Source organism: Pseudorasbora parva, chromosome 20 (assembly GCF_024679245.1).
Source record: "Pseudorasbora parva isolate DD20220531a chromosome 20, ASM2467924v1, whole genome shotgun sequence".
In the NCBI taxonomy this organism is placed as follows: Eukaryota; Metazoa; Chordata; class Actinopteri; order Cypriniformes; family Gobionidae; genus Pseudorasbora; species Pseudorasbora parva.
In genome coordinates, this window is record NC_090191.1 from 26,203,503 (window position 1) to 26,222,577 (window position 19,075).

Consider the following 19,075-nt stretch of genomic DNA (forward strand, 5'->3'; position numbering starts at 1 on the left):
TGTTCATGGCTGACATGCGGCGTTGCTATGGCTTGATTGCGGCCTAAATCTGGCAAACGGGAGCGGACCGCCCAAGTGCCATCATTCCACGCGGGTAGTGGGCCAGATGAAAGTGTAAAGTGTGGGCCGGATCTGGGCCAGAGCAATTTTGCTATCTGGGGATAGATCAGTAAACTGAAAAACACTTCTGACGAAACATCTAAAGAGTTGATGCCCGTGAAAATGCCTTCTAAAACATCTAAATAAGAAGAGTTCAAGATTTGACAGTGATGAGAAAAATTGTAATTTCTTTTCTAAATGCAGAAGTTATGTAATGTGATGTCTGTCGATGATCTGAGACTGTGAGAAACTGTGCTGTGTGAATTAATAAACTGACTGACAGTTCCTGTATCGCCATCAAAATACATTCTGTTCACAGACAGAGCCACATAAAAAAGAAAATAGGAACCATCCTTGTGCTACTGGAAGATCATATCAATCATTTAGTAAAATTATTATATGGGATTTGAACTTTAACACATATGCCTGCGTTGAGAAATATCAGATGAGAAAATGCAGCACTGTGCTGTGATATTTCTTCATAAATCAACTTTGAAAAAGAATTTTGACTTCTTAAAAGCATTTATTTATGGTTATTATTTTTAATAACAGAAAGCAAAGGCCTGAATAATGAAAAAAAAAAACACTGCAGTAGACTATCCAAAACTAGAGGAACACACAGACAATAACTTACACTTTACAATAAGGCTTAATTTGTTAACTATATAGTGAACAAGTTAACAATATAGTCGATGGTAATTTCAACATTTACTGAAACATTGTAGTCCAAAGTTGCATTTGTCAACATTTTTAATGCACTTTAAACTAACATGAAAAAACAATGAAGAAATATTCAGATTAACATTAATAAATGTTTTAAAAAATATATATTGCTCATTGTTAGTTTATGTTAGCTAATGTATAATCTAATGGTAACAAATGGGACCTTATTGTAAAGTGTAACAAAAACGTATTTTTGGAAAGCCATGTTTCAAATGGAAAATCTATAAAAATTCTGAAAGATTTATTTATTTATTTATTTATTTATTCAGACTGTCAATATAATAGTCCACAAAAACACATATTAAATAGTAACTTAAAATAATAATGCATGCACACATTTTTTTTGAATTTTGCCTTTCTTAATTAGTATGTGTGTGTGTGTATATATATATATATATATATATATATATATATATATATATATATATATATATATAAAACAAAATGAAGTTAAACCAAAACATAACATGTTATGATGAGGATGTTAAACATTACCGGATAGTATATGGTGACAGAAGTATCATATTTCTTTATAAAAAGAGTACATACTTTTACAGTACACAGCATCTATCAAATCTACAAGTTCTAAGCAAGCAAATTACAAATGTGCATGAATGGAGAAAAAAGTTAAACAGCTAAACAGAATTCATTAAAATATGACAACAACAAAGAATTCATATTTTGTTGCCACTGAGGATTGGTCTTTGTGCTTTTGTAATGTATCAGACATCCACGTGAAATGAGTTTCTTTGGGGTAGGGACCTGCTTAATTCAACAAAAGAGATGTGTATTTGTTGTTTATTGTGTGTCTCCTCTCTTAATTTTCAAAGTCTGATATTCAGAGGGTGGAGCAGAAAGCTGAAGAGAAGCATATGTGTCTGCGGCCTCATTCTGAGCCTGAAAACAAAAACACTCTCAGAAACACCATCATCATCATCCTACTATAATTAGGCCTTAAAACAAAGAAGACTCACCTTCAGCTGGATGGACAACCTGAAAGAAATTATATGTTACTAATATTTAGTCCATTATAATATCGTTTGATTGACTTACTTGAGGGAGTCATGCACTTTTTTCTGTGAGCTGTGGTATAGTGGTCTAATTTTATAGTATGCATGATTGTGTGTGTGTGTGGGGTGGGGTGGGGGTGGGGGATTCTGATCCGATATACATTTTTAATAATGAACCAAGCAACTGGACTAGCAGTGATCGCCCTGCATTTGAAAATCAAAGATGATCATGTTGGGTAAGTACTCTGTTTATCATTAAATTATGTTATTGTTTTACAGTCCCTGACAAAAGTCTTGTCGCTTATCTATTTTCTAGAAATACCTGATATTAACCTGACTTTTAATTAATTCACTGGTGTTAGAAATAGCTCATATGAAAAGCTAAAACCCTCCCAAATGATGTTTAATTCACTGAAATAAATAATTTTCACAGAAAAAATATTTATCATTTAATCAAGACAGAAAGGTCAAATTTTGGCAAGACAAAAGTTTTGTCGCCTATACAGAAATTGAACAAATTTACTGCAAATACAAAAATATGTCAGCAAATCTGAAGTCATCAGGAATAGCTAAGAAAGCAGTCTTGCATGCCTCCCAGAGTTCATCAATATTCTTTGGTTTCGTCTTCCATGCGTCCTCTTTCATCCTACCCCACATATGCTCAATGATGTTCATGTCTGGTGACTGGGCTGGCCAATCCTGGAGCATCTTGATCTTCTTCGCCTTGAGGAACTTTGATGTGGAGATGGAAGTATGCGATGGAGCACCGTCCTACTGCAGAATTTGGCCTCTTTTATGGTTGGGAATAAGAGGTAGCTAGATTTCTTGGTATTTTAGACTATTGATGTTGCCTTCCACCCTGCAGATCTCTCGCACACCCCCATACTGGATGTAACCCCAGACCATGATTTTTCCGCCACCAAACTTCACTGTTTTCTGGGTGAATCTCGGATCCATTCTGGCTCCAGTAGGTCTCCTGCAATATTTGCGGCGACTGTGGTGTAATTCAACAGAAGATTCATCTGAAAAATCCACCTTCTGCAACTTTTCCAGTGTCCATCCTTTTAGCAGGCTGTGGGCCTTGGCAAATGCCACACGGTTTTTCAATAGTCTTTTGTTTAGTGCTGGCTTCTGGGCACTGAAATGGCCACGGAGGCCATTTCGAGACAGAATCCGACAAACTGTTCTGGTTGACACAGGGACTTCAGGTGACCAGATCTCGTGGAGCTCTGCTGCAGTGGAAAATGGGCTGGCCTTGGATTTTCAAGCCAACAAACGGTCCTCTCGAGCAGTTGTCTTGTGGGGTCTGCCTGACCTGGGCTTGTCAAAAACGTCTCCAGTCTCTTCAAATCTTTTTTTTATCCTCTGTACTTGACGCTGAGACACATTGAAGGTCACTGCCACATCAGCAGTGGATCTGGTCTTCAGCCTCTTGATAATCAAAACTTTAGTCTCAGGGTGAATCTTAGGCATGTTTGCAGAGGTCTAGTTGCAGTTGATGTGAAGGTCTAGCGTACTGGGGTTCTTTTTATACACACTTGATACCTAATTGATCCATTATTAGTCACAGGTGAAGCTCATATGACAAGGTGACAACACTTATGTCTTTGCAAAAATTGACTCAATGGGCTTTACCAAGCTGTGAATATTAGAATACTTTTTGAAAGTTTAGTTTTTCACTGAAACATTATCACATAAGCTGGTGGGATTAAAATGAGCCATTTCTTGTAAAAAAAAAAATCTTGATTAGAAATATATTTCAGCGGCACTTTAGGTCAATTTGTACACAAGCGACAAGACTTTTGTCAGGAACTGTACAACACCGGCAAAAGATGTGTGTTATTTTGGCAAGGTTGCCTGCTAAAATTCGCACTCATGGGTCTATCATAATAGTCGCTTCAACCCGCGGACATAGAAAACAATCCGCGGGAAAAAACGCAGACTTGGCAACACAGTGCAGTTGAGCTCTGTTGACGTCGCTTCATTGCTCTGATTGGTTGTAGGTCTGTCCAATTGAGGTCTTTCCTGGTTCCGTTGACACACGCCCCATAATCACAGCCCAATGGAGAAGTTTCAGACTCATATTCTGACTAGAATGTGTAAAGTACTCATGTAGTGTTGTTTATCATAATTAGTTAGCCTGGATGCCAGCCGAACTTAGCCCCGCCCACAAAATGTTTAGGTTGGGCAGATAGGTCTGGCCTCGCTCCATAGATATTCTGACTAGAATTGATTATGACCACGTCAGGCTATATTAATACTTCACTTTCATCACTTTCATCCGCACAATATGCCATAAAAGCATGTGAGCATATGACAAAAATCAGCTCATTATCATATGTTGAGTCTGTTCTGTGTTCTCTTTAAGTACACTGTAAAAAAAATAAAAAAATAAAAAATAATAATAATTCCGGCCCCAATTGAAAAATTTCTAGTAACTGATCACATCTAAATTTTTGTGTTGGCCAAATTGAATTACTGTGAATTGAAGCAATTTAACTGACAGATATTTAATTTGGCCAACTAAAAAATTTAGATCTGATCAGTTACTAGAAAATGTTCAATTGGGGCCTACATTTTTTTTTTTTTTTTACAGTGCAATTATAGATACAACTAATTTTAAGTCAGTTAAATATGAATTAAACTGGTAATTAAGGTTGAAATTAATTAAACATCCAAGTTGATTGTACTTAATTTCATGCTGCAACTTTTTTTTTTTTTTTACAGTGTTGTGCTCTGACCCCCAAATTGTTTTTGACAACTTAGTCAAACTTAAAAATGTCTGAATGTCAACTGCAATGAAGATACAAAATGACAAAGCGAGTGGCATCTGCAACCAAATGATGTCAGAGATTTTCTCAGAATAAACTTCTATTATTTGTTATTTTGGTATAACTGGTGTTGAGTGTGTGTGGGGTATTTTTGTGGATGCGTGAACCATAGTGCTGCTTTCTCAGTAACACTTAGTGTCCAAAGATGTTTCATGTTCATTTTGAATTCTATATCTATTTTTAATCATTTCAATGCTTTTTTGGTGAACTGTTTTGCTTGTCCTATTTTTTATTTTTTTTTATTTTTTATAAATGCCTCTTGGTTTGAATTGTTTTACTAAAATCTGTTCTGATTGAATATACATTATGTAAAAATGAAACTTTTACATACTATGATTTGAATAGATCACTTATATAATTAAACACGTTTGTAATTTCTAAATAAAAAAACTTTTAATTAAAAAAAGAGTAAAAGTAGTATATTAAAATGTACAATCTCACATCTATTCAAAATGTAAGAAAACATGTTATTACTTTATTATAGTCAAATAACATTTTTGGAATCATTATGTAAACCTTTAGAATATTTGTATTATTATTATTATTATGTTCAATAGTTGTTACTGTTCTTGGAATAAAGTTGTATTTATGTATTTTCCGCCACATAACTGAATAAATCATTTTCATCTGCACCATTTGTCAGTAAAGCATCTGAGTTTATATACAGCAAAACCCATCAGCTCATTATCATATGTTGAGTCTGTTCTGTGATCTTCTCTCTGAGTAATTTACTGTATTATTGGTGTTCTGTTATGGTTCTTAATACATTATGTGTCGTTCACCTACCGTACACAGATAAATGTAACGGCACAGAACATAATGACCAGCACAGCTCCAACAGCAACTCCAATCATCACAGAGGAAAGATTCATATCTAAAGAGGAATAAAAGGAATGATCACTGATTCAGTTAAACAAGGACTAGTGAGTCATATCGTAATCTTTAAACAACAAAATAATATGGGCAGGAGCATGGGAACAATATAAAACGTAAGAGATAAGCATTAATGACTAGTGTTACAGCTTATTTTCATTCACTAATCATCAGCTGACAGATCCTCAATTTCCCACAACCCTGTAGAGCAGTGGTTCTCAAACCGGTCCTGGAGGACCACCAGCCCTGGCACGCAAGATTCAACTCATGAGCTCATTAGAGACTGCAAGACCTGAAATGTGTGTGTCAGATATAGGGAGACATACAAAATGTGTAGGGCTGGTGGTCCTCCAGGACAAGTTTGAGAACCACTGCTGTGGAGGATAAGCAGTAAGGAGAATGAGTAGGATGAAATGTGTTTTCAATGGGATAGATCACAGAACTGAAACTCACGGTTTACAGAGAGAGGCAGTTGGAGCAGTTTTCTTGCATTGCCATGAGTGTTGTTGCCGACACACTCCAGAGTGGATGTGTGTGTGAGTGACTGATGTAGAGTGATGGAGCTCCTCAAGCCTGTGCTGTTCAATCGCTCTTCACTGATGAACGTGTTTGAAGAGTTAGTGACAGGACGTCCAGACAGACGCCACTCCAGTTCAGGAGAGGGATTCCCATCAACCTCACAGAAACACACAGTTACATCCTCACCGATACAGCTGGAGGACGGAGAGATTTTAGGGGCATCTGAACAAGGGAAAGAGAGAATGATGTGATACATATACAAGTATAGTGTCTTATGGAGGAGAACAGAACTGATGCCAGAAAATCCCTACACTGAACATGTAATGTGATGTTGTCCTGTGCTGTTTTGTTCTTGTCCTGTAGCTGGTAGGTTATAGTGCAGGTGAAAGTGACTCTGTGGTGACGGTGAGTCGCAGTGAAGTTCAGATCAGAGATGAGCTCCTGTTGTCTGATCTCACTGAGGGGGATTCTGGGAGTGGAGCTCCATGTGAGAGTTGGTGGAGGAGAGGAGCAGAGAGACTCAGCAGAGCAGCGCAGACTCACAGAGCTCTCCTCCATCACCTCCTGTTCCTCAATAAGCTTCACTGTGGGTTTGGGCGGAGACTCTGAAAGACACATAAATACAACAGCTAGTAAAGGACAAATGTATTTAAAATATACATTTGTACATTTAAATGTATTTGGCATGACAAATGTATTTAAAATATTAATTTAAAAAATAAAAGGCTCAAATCACTCACCAATGACATTTATAGTAGAGGGGCTAGATTCATACTTGTATTTCAGACCATCACTCTCAATCCTAAAGTAATATTTACCACTGTGATCTGAACTAACATCATAAAATATAGTGGTGCAGTTCTTCTCATGTAGTGTTCCCGTTATTTCCCCTTTAAAGCGACTGTTGGGATCTCTAGAGTTAAACACTTGGTTGTTTGTACTGACTCCATCTTTGCGCCAAATTCCTGTAGCTGCACTCTCAATGAGGTATGTGTCATATTTTTCCTCAATCTCAAATGTGCACTTTATGATCACACAGGATCCACTGAGAGCTTCAATCCTCTCTGGCAGACTGATGTTGAAATTTCTACAGGAAACACCTACAACACATACATGATGAAAACATTCAGACACAAGCAGAAACAAACACTGCAGCATTCAGACAGACAATTTCTGTTGTTACACAAAAATGTTCCATTATAAAACATTCATTTGCATCACGACCATTGTTTAAAAAGTAAACATTAGCAGAACAGCAGCGACAGTGATATAAAATATTTTTAACTGCAATAAAATGTAAATAGTAATAATATTCTTAAGTAGTTTTCCTTGAGAAAATAACTGATTTCAACATCAGAACGATATAGTTAAACACTTGAATTCACGCTCTCGTTCACGTCACACTTTTGTTGTTTAAAAACTAAATGTAAAGAAAAGAAGGTAAACCACACCTTGTAGCAGAAAAGAGAAAAGAAGGATTTTCTCTGCCTTATTCATCTCTTCATTAACAGACACTCAGTCCTGTGAGGAAACACACACAACAAAAACAAACTAATAGAAATCTTAAAGTTAGCCTAATCATAAACTGATAATTTTCGTAATTACTGAACAAACAGATATTTATGAACTCACTGTAAGTGTCCAGCAGATCAGTAAACTGAAAAACACTTCTGGAGAAACATCTAAAGAGGAATTATAAGAGTTGCTAGAGATGATAAAAATTGTAATTTCTTTTCTAAATGCAGAAGTTATGTTCTGTGACATCTGCCGATGATTTGAGACTGTGAGAAACTGCGCTGTGTGAATTAATAAACTGACTGACAGCTAGTGAACAACTTCCTGTGTCGGCATCAACATACATTCTGTTCACAGAGCAACATAACATATTGCTCTCACATGGAGCAACATAACATCCTTGTGCATAGTGGAAGATCATATCAATAATTTATTAAAATTATTATACAGGTTTTGAACTTTTTCCTGTATTAAAAAAATTATTATTTGAGCTTGCATCAGTTTCCTGCTCAGTATTCATTTTCTACTAATAATATATATTATTATATATAGAGTATAATTCTTTATTTAAACCAAAAGCATCTAATAAAGTGCAATCGCAGCTTTGTTCAGAAAAAGGGAAATAATATTTCAAGAATCTGTATTGTTGTATGAACTCATCAGCAGCAGCCTTTTAAAATAACAGAATTGCTTAATAAAAACATAGGTAACACTTTACAGTATGTTTCAGTTATTAACATAAGTTATTAGTGAACATAAATTAACAAACAACACTACTTCTTCAACACTTTGTTTTACTTCAACTTTGTATTTGTCCATATTTGTTAAAGCATTGTTAACATGAACAAACAATGATCCATTATTTATTTATTTTTTGTTTACTAATAGTAACAAAGATTAATAAAGTTTTTAAACAGATATTGTTCATTGTTAGTGTGTGTTAATGCATAAACTATGCAAAATATGCATCTAAAATCATAAATGTACAGCTTTTTTTGTCAGAGTCAATATAATAGTTCACACAAATGAGATATTATATTAAATACAAATTCGAATTCATGCACATACAGTATACATTTTTGTGATATCTCCTTTTCTTAAATAGTGTGAGAGAATATAATAAATTTGTCTGAAATCATTGTAAGCCAAATGGATAGTCTACTATTCCAGGTAGATATCCATGCACAGTCTAATGACTAATATAACCCACAAACTATTGCACTTTAGGCTAGGATGGGGTTCAGAACTACAAATACAAATAAAAGAATATTTAAGCATGGTAGATATGAGACAGATGGTGATATGCCCTGAAAGGGGCCCATGTATAACATGCAGAACAATGTGACACCTGTTTTCTCTCCAATATGAAGAATTGTTTGAGTTGTGTTAATTTAATTCAATTAAATGTGGAATGTGTGTATGAAGATGTTACCTGTTACAGGATTATTGACAGGCCAGTTTGCAATGACAAAATGCACGTAACTATGCAACATAACACAGTTATGATGTGGTAGTGCAGGTATGTCTCAAAGCTTGCCTGCTTTTTCTGAGACACTTTATTTTAGGTTTCCCTAACTCAGGGATGGGCAACTACGGTCCTGGAGGGCCACTGTCCTGAGCTCCGACCCTAATCAAAAAACTCACTCACCTGTAGATTTCTAAAAATCCTAAAGCATTGATTAGCTGGATCAGGTGTGTTTGATTAGATTTGGAGCTAAACTCTGCAGGTCAGTGACCGAAGTTGCCCATCCCTGTCCTAACTACTTACATCAACAACAAAAAAAGTACAATTTCATTATTGTGTTAATATTGTAATAAAAAACACTTGTTCCTCTGAGGTGAGATACGGGTCAGGTTAGGGATAGGTTTGGTGGTATGGGTTGGTTTTAAGGGCTACGGTGTAAGAGAAGGTTCAACTGTGTAGATGAAATTACATAATTTAATAATTACAGCTGTATTTGATATGTATATGTATTTTTTTATAAACACTAAGTGCATTGTATCAAGTGATTAGTAAATAGTAGTTAAAGACTTCTAATATAAAGTGGGATCACTTTTTCTGTACAAAAAGAGTACATATTTTACAGCACAGTAAATCAAATCAAGCCATCTAAAAAAAAATCCTGACAAGCAAAAAAAAATGAGGCTTGGTCTCTGTGCTTAATGTATCAGAGATAGGATCCATGTGTTTTTATATGAGTCTTTCATGTGGAAATACATGCATTGTATAAATCCTGAAAGAAAACTGACTGAAGAAAACACAGAAGGGGGTGAAATGTGTGTTTGTTGTTTATTGTGTGTCACCTCTCTTAATATTCAAAGTCTCATATCAGAGCAACACGATCTCATGGTCATGCGTATAAATAGTACGAGTGTGAAATCTCGTGGAATGAATATGCCAAAATGAGTTTTGGCGTGCAAATGCTTCGCAGTTTTTTGCGTGCATATGACACGCACTTGGGTAGGTTTAGGGTGGTGGGGTGGGGGGTTCGTATGTATAATACGCCGTAAAGTGCATATCATATACACTACACGAGATTCCAAACTCGTACTATTTATACGCATGCTGAAGAGAAGCATATGTGTCTGTGGCCTCATTCTGAACCTGAAAACAAAAACACTCTCAGACACCATCATCATCATCATCATCATTGTCGTCCTATATCATGACATACTTTAGAATACTCACTTTCTGCAATATGGACAACCTGGAAGAAATGATATTAGGTTACTAAAGCATGTTTTCTTTTTCTTTGAGTGGGCACCAGTGACAGTTCTGACTCTCTTCCTGTGAGCCCTGATGGCCTAGTGGTTTAATTCTATAGTTTGCATGGGGGGCTGGTTTCAAATTGTAAATGCAATATCATTTTTTATAACAAACTAAGCAAAACTGGAACTGACCTCAACTGCCAAAACAAGTATTCATGTTTAATAGCTACATGCTAGCTTTACAGGGAGCAAAATCAAAAGTCAGATGTGACTGGCAAGTGACTGTGCAATGCTTGACAGTAAAAATTATATTATCAATACATTATGACAAAATATGTTTTTTTTATTGCTTTAACTCATCAAAATAAGTTTAGCAATTTATTTTTTATAATAATTTAAACTAGATACTACTAATTTTCTTGAGTGTTTTTTTAGTGGATGTGTGAATCTTAGTGTTGCTTTCACATTTTCTCTCTCTCTCTCTCTCTCTCTCTCTCTCTCTCTCTCTCTCTCTCTCTCTCTCTCTCTCTCTCTCTCTCTCTCTCTCTCTCTCTCTCTCTCTTCCTCTGTTGCTCCTTTTCACACACACGCACACACACTCATTGGCATTCAGCAGTTTCTCATAACTGTTGTTTGCCATTACGTTGTTACATGTCACGCCTGTTCCCGGACTCCATTTCCCATGATCCTCCCTGTCTCACACCTGAACTCACTTCCTCATCATCTCTCCCACTCTCCCCGGATTCCCTGCACCTGGTCTTCATCGTTAGCGCACCTTTATGTTTGGACTCACTCCCTTCACTCATTGTCGGTTCTTAAGTTAAGTTATGTAGTCTATATTGTTGGTTGATGGTCTGTCTGAGGTCTTTGTAAATACAGTTTTTCTCGATTGCTTAAACACATTTCTTGAAACTATGCCTCATATTCTCAAAACTATAAACACAAATCCATAACATCTCACCCAGTTTCCCAAACAACCTATTTTCAGGTCAAAATGAAGCTCTACACTCAAAACCATTCACTCTTGCTGAAAAACCAAACTTTGCCCTCAGACAAGACACACAAGCCCTCAAAATCACACACACTACAACATAGTCTAACACACTGGTGCAATAAATTCAAAACAACATTTCCAAAACTGTTAAGTTATGTTACTTGTGGTTCCCCTCCTCACAAACCTTTTCACATGATGAACAAAAGACACAACCAATGGATACATTGGCACATTTTTATTCATTCATTCATACTACACAGTACAAAAAAAAAAAAAAAAAGTATTCCGCCTCAGCCTCCCTTCTTTGGTCTGGGTCAGGCCAGAGAATCTCATCCACATCACAGGCTATATTAGCCCTAGCTTGGCAGCGGCGGTAAAATCCTCCTGCATGCCTGATCCACCCCTGGCACGCATCTACTGACACATGGCCTAGACGAGGTGAACAAGCATCAAGGTTCTCGATCATACACTTTCCACTAGTGTTGTAGTCAAGACCACCTAAACCGAGACCAAGACAAGTCCAAGACTTTAAAGGGCCGAGACCAAGACAAGACCAATACTTTAAAGGGCCAAGACAAGACCAAGACTTTGGTCACCAAGACAAGACCAAGACTTTGAAGGGCCGAGACCAAGACAAGACCAAGACTTTGAAGGGCCGAGACCAAGACAAGACCAAGACTTTGAAGGGCCGAGACCGAGTCAAGACCAAGACCAGTGCATGTCCCCACACTTATGATAAAATGTGGAATATGGATATGATTGGCACTTCTCTCGTATAATCAACTAAACTGGCTCTAATTTCATCCGAGACTGCTTGTCGTCTTCCTCCTCCTCCTCCTCCTCCTCCTCCTCCTCCTCCTCCTCCTCCTCCTCCTCCTCCTCCTCTCCCTCCTCCTTCACCATGTCCTCTTCCTCCTCCTTCACCACCCACGCCCTTACGAAAGGAAAATATATTTACCAATATACTATTTTGAAATATATTAAAATATATATTACAGTTTTTCTCGATTGCTTAAACACATTTCTTGAAACTATGCCTCATATTCTCAAAACTATAAACACAAATCCATAACTTCTCACCCAGTTTCCCAAACAACCTATTTTCAGGTCAAAATGAAGCTCTACACTCAAAACCATTCACTCTTGCTGAAAAACCAAACTTTGCCCTCAGACAAAACACACAAGTCCTCAAAATCACACACACTACAACATAGTCTAACACACTGGTGCAATAAATTCAAAACAACATTTCCAAAACAGGTAAGTTATGTTACTTGTGGTTCCCCTCCTCACAAACCTTTTCACATGATGAACAAAAGACACAAACAATGGATACACTGGCACATTTTTATTCATTCATTCATACTACACAGTACAAAAAAAAAATTTTTATTCCGCCTCAGCCTCCCGTCTTTGGTCTGGGTCAGGCCAGAGAATCTCATCCACATCACAGGCTATATTAGCCCTAGCCTGGCAGCGGGGGTAAAATCCTCTTGCATGCCTGATCCACCCCTGGCACGCATCTACTGACACATGGCTTGGACGAGGTGAACAAGCATATAAGGTTCTCGATCATACACTTTCCACTAGTGTTGTAGTCAAGACCACCTAAACCGAGACCAAGACAAGACCAAGACTTTAAAGGGCCGAGACCAAGACAAGACCAAGACTTTGAAGGGCCGAGACCAAGACAAGACCAAGACTTTGAAGGGCCGAGACCAAGACAAGACCAAGACTTTGAAGGGCCGAGACCAAGACAAGACCAAGACTTTGAAGGGCAGAGACCGAGACCGAGACCGAGTCAAGACCAAGACCAAGACAGGCCGAGACCGAGTCAAGACCAAGACCAGTGCATGTCCCCACACTTATGATAAAATGTGGAATATGCATATGATTGGCACTTCTCTCGTATGATCAACTAAACTGGCTATAATTTCATCCGAGACTGCTTGTCTTCCTCCCCCCCTCCTCCTCCTCCTCCTCCTCCTCCTTCACCACATCCTCTTCCTCTCCCTCCTCCTTCACCATGTCCTCTTCCTCCTCCTTCACCACCCAAGTCCTCTTCCTCTCCCTCCTCGACCTCTTCCTTCATTTCTTTGTGGATCCATTGTTCCAAAACTCAAATGAACTGACTCAGGCACTTTTATGTATCTTGAAAGTTCTGATTAATGTGTGTTAAATTTTGACTCTTAGTGTTTTCACCTGGGTAATTGTGTGCTAATTGAGCTGAAACTATGCTGACTTGAGTGAACAATATTGAATGCTAGTGCTTTCTAAATGACCACATGGTCTAGGCAATGAGAAATTAAGAGATTTGTGTGTAGAGTTTTGCAGTGACAGTTCAACAAATCTGACTCATGTGTCAAAACAGGGAATAGTGTTTATAGTTTAGTGAAATGGGTGTGCTTTTTGATAAATGGCGTTATGGTTTTGAAATTTTAGTTCAAAAGCCTGGTTATAGTGTTTAAGCAATCGAGAAAAACTGTAAATACATGGAATAATATATTGATGGTATAATACAATATATTATATAGTCCTGTAATATATTGCAAAATATACAAATGATTGCCGCTTTCATATATTGTAATATATTGGAGAATATAAATATTAAATCCCATATATGTGAATATATTGCCTAATGTATTACATGATATTTTCCAATATACTGCAGTATATTTTTGTTTCGTTAGGGCGTCCTCTTCCTCTCCCTCCTCGACCTTTTCCTTCATTTCTTTGTGGACCCATTGTTCCAAAGCTCAAATGAACTGACTCAGGCACTTTTATGTATCTTGAAAGTTCTGATTGATGTGTGTTAAATTTTGACTCTTAGTGTTTTCACCTGGGTAATTGTGTGCTAATTGAGCTGAAACTATGCTGACTTGAGTGAACAATATTGAATGCTAGTGCTTTCTAAATGACCACATGGTCTAGGCAATGAGAAATTAAGGGATTTGTGTGTAGAGTTTTGCAGTGACAGTTCAACAAATCTGACTCATGTGTCAAAACAGGGAATAGTGTTTATAGTTTAGTGAAATGGGTGTGCTTTTTGATAAATGGCGTTATGGTTTTGAAATTTTAGTTCAAAAGCCTGGTTATAGTGTTTAAGCAATCGAGAAAAACTGTAAATAGGCCTACCCGTTTCGCTTGGATGTCTTGGATCTCTCTTTGTCTGCATCATCAGCAACTGTAACTAGTGATGGCCAAATGAAGTGTTTCAAAGCATTATTGCTTTCTGATACAATTGTGTCGAAAATGGTTCATTACTCGAAGCTTCATTCAGATAGAAATTGCAGCACCATCTCCTGGTGAAGTAAATGTAATGCAACAAAGCTGACAACCATAAAATGCAAGTAGGCTTATGTTAACGCCCCGTTTATTACGTGTTTATACAGGTGAATTTTACAGATACTGATGAATTTCATGTGTTTACATTGATAATAAAACATTAAGCATGATGTGTGTGTGTAATTATTTCTTATGACAAGGACAGAAGATCAGACCAGCTTTAAAAAGTTGGAAACCATCACAGAAATTCTAATGGTTTCTATTAAATACCGATGGAACTTTTACCATTTAAACCACTGCAGAATTTTTTTTTTTTTTTTTTCGTGTGTGGGACATATTCCATTAGGATGTGATGCCCCCACCAATAGAACCATGAAAACCATTAAATGCAATAGAATTTCAGTAATGTCTTCTATAGTGTTTATTTATTTATTTATTGTTTTGATTGATTTATTTATTTATTAGCATGGCCGTATCATGTGTGAAAGCATATAAGAAATACAACCGGCAGGTTTCAAACTTGTCAACACTGATTGGGCTGTCAAAGCAGTCAGGTGGTTCACTACAGGAGTGAAGCAGTGTGTTTGCTTTAGAAGGCATTTTCACGTGACTAGTGACGTAATGATAAAAGCTCCGAAGCAGTAGTTCATTGCAAGGACCGTTCGAGTTTGAAGCAAGCTTCGGAGCATCGGTGTCAGACGTAACATCACTAACTTTAACAAAAGTACCGACCTAAACCGACAAGACTTCCATTACGATGGGTATTCTCCTGGTTCCCGTATCTCCCACGTCCCCAGCCACATACTGTGCAGCGGAAGACCGCCTGTGGAGCCTCAGGCAGGGCGGACGGCCGCTGGAGAGGTATGTGGAGGAATTCACAGAGCTAGCCTATCTGGTGAACTGGCTAGATGCCCCGCTTAACGCAGTGTTTTTGACGGGTGTGGATAAGGACACAATTCGATTTCAAGAAGCTCCCTGGTCGAAACAATCAATTTGATCCTGTCCTTGAATTGTTCTGGATTCGAAATCGAGGAGAGTGTGTGTCTTCCTCATCCAAACCCCTCAACAACACCCACAGCCTGGCCAGTTCGCCACCCACCAGGGTTCCTCCACCTGCCCCTCCAGTGGACCGTCTGATGAGGTCCTGCCAGCCAAGAGGTCAAGGAGGCAAAGGAGGGCCCCGCAGAAAGGCCGTGCCTCCAATCCTGATGGCTGCCACCACACCTGAGCCAGAGGAGGGCTGGCTTACTGATTTCTGGGCTGAACTGCTCACAGCCCTTCAAGAGCCCGCTCCAGGCACTCGCGAGCCCGCTCCCGGCTTCCAAGAGCCGCCCTCAGGCACCCACGAGGCTGCTCTTGCCCACAAGCCCACCCCAGCCAACCATCTCTGCAACCCCCTAAATTCACAAAACATTTTTTGGGGGGGGGCTATAGGGCTGTGGGTGGGGCACATGTGGGTGGGGCCCCAGCTCCGCCCAAGGCACCAGCTCCACCCAAGGCTCCTGCTCAACCCAGGACTCCAGATCTGCACCAAGGGTTACCCATGGCTGCCCTTAGCTACCGACCCACCATGGCCGCCCCAGGCACCTGATCCGCCAGGACAGCCGGAAGTCCTAGTCCCGCCCTGAAGACCTCCATACCCGTCTGCACCTCCCCCGCTTTGTCTGCATCATCAGCAACTGTAACATACATAGGCTGACAAGCCAGTTTGGTCTGGAAACTCAACATTGACAGGGCTCAATCCAAGGGGCGGGATAAACGGTTGTCTTTCAAACTCCCTCTGCACGCAGTTGGATAGAGCTATATTAGATTTTATGGGATTTTATAAGCTGCTGACCCAAAAAATGAACATTTAAAGACATAAAAGTGCATACATGCAATAGAGACAGAGCGGGACATGCTATAGCCTATTACACTGAGAACTAACCCCACTGGAGGGGAAAGTAATCAGCGTCAGGAAAAATAATATATAAAACTGACATTTGTATATTTGATAACATGTTTAGTGCACACGTAGGCATACTGAGTGTCAGGATCCCAAAATGTATCCATTCTTCCTGCTGAAGCTTCACATCTTATTGCCTGTATCCACTTTTGTCTCCTTGGCTTAAACGCACGTTTTTTGGTGTCGACAGCACATAAAAACTTAGTTATGTTTTTTTTAGCTTCTTTGCTGTAGCCTACACCTTGTCACATCAGCTTTTAGATATTGTTCTGTTTTTTGTTATAAATCCGAAATGACAAGGTGGCAGCCTCACGCAATACAAAGTCAACGGACAGCGTTGGATTGTCTCTTCCTCTTTTTTTTTTTTCATTTAGATGTAGAAAGGCACTGTTTACCAACAAATGTCTTGCACAGATCCACTGAGTGACTAAAGGATGAAAAAGAAAATCCTTTATGAAGCATAAGAACTCCTTGTGGCACTGCATCAGCCACAACTGCAAACTTTTTTGGAGTAACAGGAATTCCATACTTTACCAAGAACTCAGAATAATTACAGATTGAACCATTTTGATTAAAATAATAAAACATTTAAACCAGCTATCAAAGAAAATAGATTTATGTTTATACAGGTCCTTATTATTCCAAATGATATATGAGTGAGGTGTAAAATTGTGTTTAAAAATGAGGGACCATGCTACTAATATTTCCCTATAGAAAAGAGATCATTTGATAGGGATTTTCATTATGTTATAATTACAGGTTAATAAGAATTTTAAACCACCTAGTTTGGAGAAAATAACATTAGGGATCAGATTCCAGATAGAGGAGGGCTTTTTAATAAAATTCTTTTTCCAATTTATTTTAAAGGTGTTGTTTAAAGTGGTAAAATCAAGAAAGTTTAAACCCCCCTTCTTAATGGTGTTCATAAGTACTGATTTACGAACTAAAATTAGTTTTATTCTTCCAAACAAAGTTGAGGAGCATTGTATTATTTTTTTAGAATGGCAGTGTCAACACTCAAAGAAAGAGCAGTGTGTGTCAACCTGGACAAGCCCTCAGCTTTGGCTAGTAAAATGATGCCCTTTAAGGCATATCTCATCGAAGCCACATATAAAGTTTCTTCTGTGTACTTTCAATTATTGGATTAAAATTTAATTCTAATTCTTTTTAATTCATTCTTTGTTATAATAACACCTAAATATGAAACCTGATCTTTAATTTGAATATTACAAATTTCTGACAAATTGCACTCGTTGATGGACATCAATTCACATTTGGAAAGGTTCAAAAATAAACCTGATGTTTTGGAGAATTGCTGAATATATATACTCTAGTGCTAACTGAATTTGGTTTGCATCATGCAAAAAAAGTGTGGTATCATCAGCCCATTGACTGATGAGTATCTGTATGTCAGCAATAGTGATGCCACGAAGACCACTATTGGAAGAAGAAAGAAGAAAATATCTGGGACTAGTAAACTAGCAAACTATTAAACACAAATAAGGGTTGGACATCCCTTTCTGATACCACGTGACAAGTTAAACCTCTGAGAATATTTAATTTGATTGTACTATTACCATTGTAATAGAGAGTATGGCCTTACAAAAATATTCACCAAGACCAAATTTTTTGCACTATTTGCATGTTCCACTGAATCAAAAGCCTTATAAAAATCCAGGAAAAGAATATAATTATTATGTTCCACAAAAGCGGCATAATCAAAACAAAACAACTTTTGATTTCTCAAGATCACGAGAAAATGGTGTTGTTATCACGAGAAAACAACTTTTGTTATCTTTAGATCACAAGAAAATTAACTTGTGAACACAAAATAACAAGACAAAAAAATATATATTTATATTATCAATGGCCGTTCAGGGCGTAGGAAGGAGTATTTTTGACACAGAAGTACTCTATCAAGTGAGGAGTATCATACTTTCACCTTCACCATCCCCCAACCCCCCACCCCCCTTTAACACTTGAATTCATGTTTTCTTTCACATCACACTTTTGTTGTAAACCACACCTTGTAGCAAAAAAGAGAAAAAATTATTTCCTCTGCCTAATTCATCTCTTCATTAACTGACACTCAATCCTGTGAAGAAACAAACACAACAAAAACAAACTAGAAATCTTAAAGTTAGCCTAATCATAAACTGATAATTTTCGTAATTACTGAACAAACAGACATTTATGAACTCACTGTAAGAGTCCAGAAGATCAGTAAACTGAAAAAACACTTCTGGAGAAACATCTAAAGAGGAATAAGAAGAGTTAAAGACTTGACAGTGATGAGAAAAAATTGTAATTTCTTTTCTAAATGCAGAAGTTATGTAATGTGATGTCTGTCGATGATCTGAGACTGTGAGAAACTGTGCTGTGTGAATTAATAAACTGACTGACAGTTCCTGTATCGCCATCAAAATACATTCTGTTCACAGACAGAACCACATAAAAAAGAAAATAGGAACCATCCTTGTGCTACTGGAAGATCATATCAATCATTTAGTAAAATTATTATATGGGATTTGAACTTTAACACATATGCCTGCGTTGAGAAATATCAGATGAG

At 37.7% G+C, this 19,075-nt stretch overlaps 1 protein-coding gene across 1 annotated transcript; it reads right to left on the bottom strand.

Moving 5' to 3' along the window:
• Nucleotides 1-1,519: 1,519 nt before the first annotated feature.
• On the bottom strand, nt 1,520-7,552 carry LOC137049784 (sialic acid-binding Ig-like lectin 7). Its single transcript, XM_067428456.1, has 7 exons — nt 7,507-7,552; nt 6,796-7,155; nt 6,367-6,660; nt 5,975-6,277; nt 5,450-5,537; nt 1,797-1,815; nt 1,520-1,719 (listed from the first exon to the last, which is right to left on the bottom strand). Exons 1-7 carry the CDS (start codon nt 7,550-7,552, stop codon nt 1,621-1,623), a joined length of 1,209 nt encoding a protein of 402 aa, XP_067284557.1. The 3' UTR covers nt 1,520-1,620.
• Between the last annotated feature and the right edge of the window lie 11,523 nt (nt 7,553-19,075).